Here is a 7,593-nt window from a genome sequence, read left to right as displayed (position 1 = left end):
TATCAACAAGTTATTTAGCTTTACAGTTTCCCTGGGACGGACCACGCCTCGGTGCATGCCCACACGCCCGTCACCTAGCATGTGCGTCACCTCCAAAATAATCACATGACACAAAATTTTACCCTCACGACCAGATTTAAAACTGTTACTTACCTCAAGCTGTGAAGTTCTTATTCTGGAATGTTCTTTCCTCGTGAATTTGTCTCTAAACGCCTCGAATATAGTCATAAATAATTCGTTTCAGTCAATAAAATTTATTGGAATTAATTCCATAAGAAAATACAAAATTTTCGTAAAATCCGAAATTTAGCTCAAACACTGCACGTCTCGGAACTCGACAAAAGTTTCAAAATCCAGAAGCCCACTCAACCACGAGTTTAACCATACCAATTTTATCAAAATCCGACCCCAACTCGACCCTCAAATCTTCAATTTAAACTAAGAGGGTTTTCAAACTTTTCCAACTTAATTCACCAATTAAATAATTAAAACAACCAGGGATTCAGGTAATTTAACCAATATTGAGTTAAGAACACTTACCCCGTTGTTTTCCTTGAAAGGCTCCCGAAAATCGCCTCTTCCCGAGCTCCAACCCATTAAAAAACTGAAAATGGGACGAAGTCCAATTTTCAGAACTTAAACTCTCTGCCCAGACATTTTCTCTACGCGATCGCGAACATTCCCACGCGATCGCGAAGAACACTTTTCCATTTGCCAGAATTAACCCTACGCGATCGCGGACTTTCCCACGCTATCGCGATGCATAACATCACCGACCTACGCGATCGCGGATCAAACCACGGGATCGCGAAGCACAAATGTGTGATTTCCATTTTTGCCCAATTTCCTCTACGCGAACGCAACCTTCTTCACGCTTTCACGAATAACAAACTCACATAGCTACACGATCTCATCCCGCTTCACGCGATCGCGAAGCACAAAATGTCACTGCCTCAAATCAACCCTACGCGATCGCAGATATCCACATGCGATCGCGTAGAACAAAACCCCCACTGACCAATTAAGCCTACGTGATCGCAAACTCATTCACGCGATCGCGTAGAAGGAAAACATCATCAGATATCAGAAACTTCCAGCAGCTGTTCAAGTCCAAATTCTTTGATCCTTAACCATCCAAAACTCACCCGAGCCCCTCGGGACCTCAACCAAATATAACAACAAGTCCTAAAACATCATACGAACTTAGTCAAACCCTCAAATCACCTCAAACAACGCTAAAACCATGAATTACACCCCAATTCAAGCCTAATGAACTTTGGAATTTCCAATTTCTACAAATGACTCCAGAACCTATCAAATCACGTCCGATTGACCTCAAATTTTGCACACAAGTCATAAATGACATAATGGAGGTATTCAAATTTTCATAATCGGATTCTGACCCCGATATCAAAAAGTCAACCCCCCGGTCAAACTTTCCAAAAATTGAACTCTTGACATTTCAAGCCTAATTCCACCACGGCCCTCCAAAAGAATTTTCGGACATGCTCCTAAGTACAAAATTACCATACGAAGTTATTGAAATCATCAAAATTCAAATCCGAGGTCGTTTACACATAGGTCCATATCCGGTCAACTTTTCTAACTTAAATTTTCAATAATGAGACTAAGTGTCTCATTTCACTCCGAATTCCTTCCGGACCCGAACCAACTAACCCGGTAAGTCATAAAACAACTATAAAGCATAAATTGCAGCAGTAAATTGGGGAACGGGGTTATAATACCCAAAATGACTGGCCGGGTCGTTACAATACCAATCTTGCTTAATTCCGACATCAACTCGACCCTCAAATCTTCAAATTAAACCAAGAGGGTTTTCTAATCTTTCCAACTTAATTCACCCATTAAATGTTAAAAACAATCATGGATTCGGGTAATTTGACCAATAATGAGTTAAGAACACTTACCCCGTTGTTTTCCTTAAAAATCTCCCAAAAATCGCCTCTTCCCGAGCTCCAATCCGTCTAAATTCAGAACTTAAACTTTCTGTCCAGACCTCTCTTCTCCGCGAACACGACAGGTCCCTCGCGTTCTTGAAGCACAAAATTGTGCTGCCAAATATTGCTCTTCGCGAAAGCGAGACACTGCTCGCGAACATGATGCTTTACCGAGATCCTCTTCGAGAATGCGAGCTTCCCTTCGCGAACGCGAAGGCAAAAACCCATACCAACTATTTTTCCCTTCGCGAACGCAACACCCAATCGCGAACGCGATGAACAACCTCGCCTGACCCCAGCTCCTCTTCGTGAATGCGAGACCCCTCGCGAACGCGAAGAGCAAATCTTGCCTGCCTCAAATTCCCCTTCGCGAACGCGAGGATCCACTCGCGAATGGGAAGAAGGAAACCAGAAAAATACACCAGCAGTCTTCAGCCACCAAGCCATGTCCAAAAATGATCTGTCACCTATCCGAAACTCACCCGAGGCCCCCGGGACCTCAACCAATCATACCATCAAGTCCCATAACATCATACGAACTTATTTGATCCCTCAAATCACCTCAAACAATGTTAAAACCACGAATAATACCCCCATTCAAGCCAAATAAAATTAAGAACTTTCAACTTCTACTTTCAAAGTCGAAACCTATCAAATCAAGTCCGATTGACCTCAAATTTTGCACACAAGTCATAATTGACATAATGGTCCTATTCAAATTTCCAGAATCGGATTCCTACCCCGATATCAAAAATTCAATGCCCCGGTCAAATTTCCCAAAAATTTGACTTTCGCCATTTCAAGCCTAATTCCACTACGAACCTCCAAATAATTTTTCGGTCATGCTCGTAAGTCCAAGATCACCATACGGAGCTAATGGAATCATCAGAATTCAAATCCGAGGTCGTTTACACATAAGTCAATTTTCGGTTAACTTTTCAAACTTATGTTCTCAATTTTGAGACTAAATGTCTCATTTCACTTCGAAATCCTTCCGGACCCGAACCAACTAACCCGGTAAGTCATAAAACAACTGTAAAGCATAACTTGAGCAGTAAATGGGGGAACAGGGTTATAATACTCAAAACGATCGGCTGGGTCGTTACATTCTCCTCCTCTTACACAAATGTTCATCCTCGAACGGGTTTAGAATCATACCTGGAGTCTCAAGTAGGTGTGGATATTTGGTCCGCATATCCTGCTCAATCTCCCAAGTAGCTTCTCCATCTGGTTGGCCTCTCCACTATACCTTCACTGATGCTATGTTCTTTGACCTCAGCTTTCAAACCTGCCGGTCTAAAATAGCCACCGACTCCACATAATAAGTCAAATTACCGTCCAACTGCACTATGCTAAAATCCAGAATACGAGACAGATCCCCGACATACTTTCGGATCATGGATACATGGAATACTGGATGAACACCTGATAGACTAGGTGGCAAAGCAAGTTCATAAGATACCTCTCCAATCTTCTTAAGTATTTCAAAAGGCTCAATATACCTATGACTCAACTTGCATTTCTTCATGAATCTCAACACACCTTTCATGGGTGAAACCATGAGCAGAACCTTCTCCCCAACCATGTAAGCAACATCACGGACCTTCCTGTCGGCATAACTCTTCTGTCTAAACTGTGTCGTGAGAAGCAACTCCTGAATCAATTTAACCTTCTCCAAAGCATCTTGAACTAAGTCACCACCCAATAGCCTAGCCTCACCCGGCTCAAACCAACCCACCGAAGACCGACACTGCCTCCCATATAAAGCCTCATACGGAGCCATCTGAATGCTCGATTGGTAGCTGTTATTGTAAGTAAATCTGAGAGTGGCAGAATATGATCCCAAGAACCCCCAAAATCAATGATACAAGCGCGTAGTATATCCTCCAATATGTGAATAGTGCGCTCGGACTGTCCGTCCGTCTGAGGGTGAAATGTTGTACTCAACCGAACCTGTGTGCCCAATTCTCGCTGCACTGTGCTCCAAAACTGTGATGTAAACTGCATGTCCCAATCTAAAATGATGGACACTGGCACACCGTGTAGGCGCACAATCTCGTGGATATAAATCTCAGCCAACCGCCCCGAAGAATAATTAGTACCAACTGGAATAAAATGCGCGGATTTGGTCAACCGATCCACAATCACCCAAACAACATCAAACTTCCTCAAGGTCCGTGGAAGCCCAACTACGAAATCCATGTTAATACGCTCCCATTTCCACTCCTGAATTTCAAGTCTCTGAAGCAACCCTCCCGGTCTCTGATGCTCGTACTTCACTTGTTGACAATTTAAACAACGAGCTACTAACCCAACTATATCTTTCTTCATTCGCCTTCACCAATAGTGCTGCCTCAAATACTGATACATCTTCGCGGCACCTGGATGAATGGAGTACCGCAAACTGTGAGTTTCATGGAGAATCAACTCACGCAAACCATCTACATCATGCAAACATAGCCTACCCTGCATCCCTTATACACCGACATCCCCAATAGTGACTTCCTTGGCATCACTGTGTTGAACCGTGTCCTTAAGGACAAGCAGATGGGGAGCATTATACTGGCACTCTCTAATGCGATCATATAAAGAAGACGAAGAAACCACACAAGCCAAAACTCGACTCGGCTCAAAAATATCCAACCTAACAAAATGGTTGGCCAAGGCCTGAACATCCAAGGCTAAAGGCCTCTCTGCTAACGGTAAGTTTGCTAAGATGCCCAAACTCTCCGCCTTACGACTCAACGCATTGGCCACCACATTGGCCTTTTCGGGATGATAGAGAATGGTGATATCACAATCCTTAAGCAACTCCAACCACCTTCGCTGCCGTAAATTAAGATCCTTATATTTAAATAGATGTTGTAGACTCCGGTGATCGGTATAAACCTCACAATGGACACCGTATAAATAATGGCGCCAAATCTTAAAGGGATGAACAATAGCTGCTAACTCAAGGTCGTGGACTGGATAATTCTTCTCATGTACTTTTAACTGTCTGGACGCATAGGCAATCACCCTACTATATTGTATCAACACTGCGCCGAGACCAATACGTGATTCGTCACAAGACACAATATAAGACTCTGAACCTGTAGACAACACCAATACTGGGGTTGTAGTCAAAGCTATCTTGAGCTTCTGAAAGCTCTCTTCATATTCATCCGACCACCTGAACGGAGCACCTTTCTGGGTCCATTTAGTCATAGGCGATGCAATAGACGAGAAACCCTCCACGAAGAGACGATAATAACCGGACAAGCCGAGAAAACTCCGAATCTCAGTAACTGAAGATGGTCTGGGCCAACTCTAAATTGCCTCTATCTTCTTTGGATCCACCTTAATCCCTTCACTGGACACTATGTGTCCCAAGAATGCCACAGAACTAATCCACAATTCACATTTAGAGAACTTGGCATATAGTTTCTCCTCTCTCAGCCTATGCAATACAATACTCAAGTGTTGTGCATGCTCCTCCTGGCTACGTGAGTACACCAGGATATCATCAATAAATACCATGACAAATGAGTCAAGATATGGCTAGAATACGCTATTCATCAGGTGCATAAATGCTGGTGGGGCATTGGTTAGCTCAAATGACATCACAAGAAATTTATAATGACCATAACGAGTCCTGAATGCCGTCTTCAGAATATTTGAATCCTGAATTTTCAACTGGTGATACCCGGATCTCAAATCAATTTTGGAGAATACCCTCGCTTCCTGAAATTGGTCAAATAAATCATTAATACGCGGCAAAGGATAATTATTCTTGATTGTAACTTTGTTCAACTACCTATAATCGATACACATCCACATAGTACCATCTTTCTTTTTCACAAACAGAATCGGTGCACCCCAAGGCGACACACTAGGCCTAATAAACCACTTATCAAGAAGTTCCTGAAGTTGCTCTTTCTATTCTTTCAACTCAGCTGGTGCCATACGATACGGAAGAATATAAATGGGCTGAGTGCCTTGCACCAAGTCAATACCGAAATCAATATCCCTGTCGGGTGGCTTACCCGGCAGGTCTACAGGAAATACATTCGGAAAGTCTTACTACCGGTACTGAATCAATAGTAGAAGTATCTGCATCAACATCTCTCAGAAAAGCCAAAAATGACAAACACCCCTTCCCAACCATACGTTGGGCATTCAAATAAGAAATTACCCTGCTGGCAACTTGATCTAAAGAACCTCTCCATTCAACCTTTGGCAACCCCGGCATCGCCAACGTCACGGTTTTTGCATGACAGTCCAGAATAGCATGACATGGAGACAACCAATTCATACCTATGATTACATCGAAATCAACCATACTGAGCAATAAGAGATCAACTCTAGTCTTTAGTCCCCCAATGGTTACCACACAAGACTGATATACACGGTCCACAATAATAGTATCGCCCACCGGCATAGATACACGAACAGGTGAAACTAAGGACTCACGGAGCATATTCAGATAATGAGTAAAGTATGATGATACATACGAATAAGTAGAACCAAGGTCAAATAACATAGAAGCTTACCTGTGGCACACTGAGAAAATACTTGTGATCACTCAATCTTAAGAAACAACATCTGGCCTGGCAGGAAAAGCATAGAATCGGGCCTGACTGCCACCGGATCGGCCTCCCCCTCTTGGGTGACCCATATCTGACTGAACCCCACCCCGAGCTGGCTGGGCGGGTGGTGAAGTAATTGGTGTTGAAGTCATAGTCTGACTCCTCTGCTGCACTAGACCTCCCGGGCGACAAGGACACTGCCTCCACATATGTCCAAACTCCCCACACTCAAAGAAACTCCCTGGTACTGGTGGTGGTGAGGACCGAATTGGGGCCCGAGAACTAGAATAACCGCTAGAAGCACCCGGTGCAAATAATCCTGAACTGAAGGAGCATGGGACGAACTCTGGGCTAGAAGGGCACTGAGAGATGACTGACCCTGATGAGAACTATATGAACCACGGCTGGATGATGAACCACGGTGAACGGGATGACCCATCTGAGCGTGCCTGTAAGGATGACCCCTTCCGCGGTAAAACTGACCCCTGAAGGAACACTGCTGAAATCACCTGGTCTACGAGGCCTCCAAGCCTCCGTCTCCCCACACTCCTGGCTACAGACCATTTCTATCTTCCGAGCAATGTCAACTACCTCATCAAAAGTAGCACCAGATACCCTCTCGCTAGTCATAAGTAACCACAGCTAATATGTGAGGCCATCAATGAACCTCCTAATTGTTACACCCTATATTTTTGTACGTGAAAGTACGTCGTAAGTCAATTGATGTAATCTTGAAAATGAGATCCTCTTTGAAAGTATATAAAGTAATTTAATGATGTTACGTACTATTTTTTGCAATATTTTAAGAGTTATCATTCGGGGAAAAATATTTCTAAGGGGACATGTTATTACACATACTTCAGGCGTCACTTTCATTATAGGATTATCTAATGTAAGCTCAAAAAGGCCGAAATCCTTCTACAAGGATAAGAAACGTTTATTGAAATCTTAAGTAAGTTAAGATGAATATGAGACTTGTTAATCATGATTAAAATGAGTTTAAAGTCATGATATGATTATATATGATGTTTGGATATAAAATATAAACTTTGGGAAAAATCGGATTT

At 43.0% G+C, this 7,593-nt stretch overlaps 1 protein-coding gene across 1 annotated transcript; it reads right to left on the bottom strand.

Annotated features, from left to right (window-relative positions):
• Nucleotides 1–3,240: 3,240 nt before the first annotated feature.
• On the bottom strand, nucleotides 3,241–3,741 carry LOC138906696 (uncharacterized). The gene has a single exon (XM_070196162.1). It carries the CDS (start codon nucleotides 3,739–3,741, stop codon nucleotides 3,241–3,243), a length of 501 nt encoding a protein of 166 aa, XP_070052263.1.
• Nucleotides 3,742–7,593: the final 3,852 nt, after the last annotated feature.

This window comes from Nicotiana tomentosiformis, chromosome 1, assembly GCF_000390325.3.
Source record: "Nicotiana tomentosiformis chromosome 1, ASM39032v3, whole genome shotgun sequence".
Classification (NCBI taxonomy): Eukaryota; Viridiplantae; Streptophyta; class Magnoliopsida; order Solanales; family Solanaceae; genus Nicotiana; species Nicotiana tomentosiformis.
Note: the sequence above shows the minus strand (reverse complement) of the source record. Positions and strands in the feature narration are given on the sequence as shown.

Excerpts from the sequence above, each read along its gene's own strand:
- LOC138906696 (XM_070196162.1), bottom strand. The coding sequence starts at position 3,741 with ATGGCTCCGTATGAGGCTTTATATGGGAGGCAGTGTCGGTCTTCGGTG.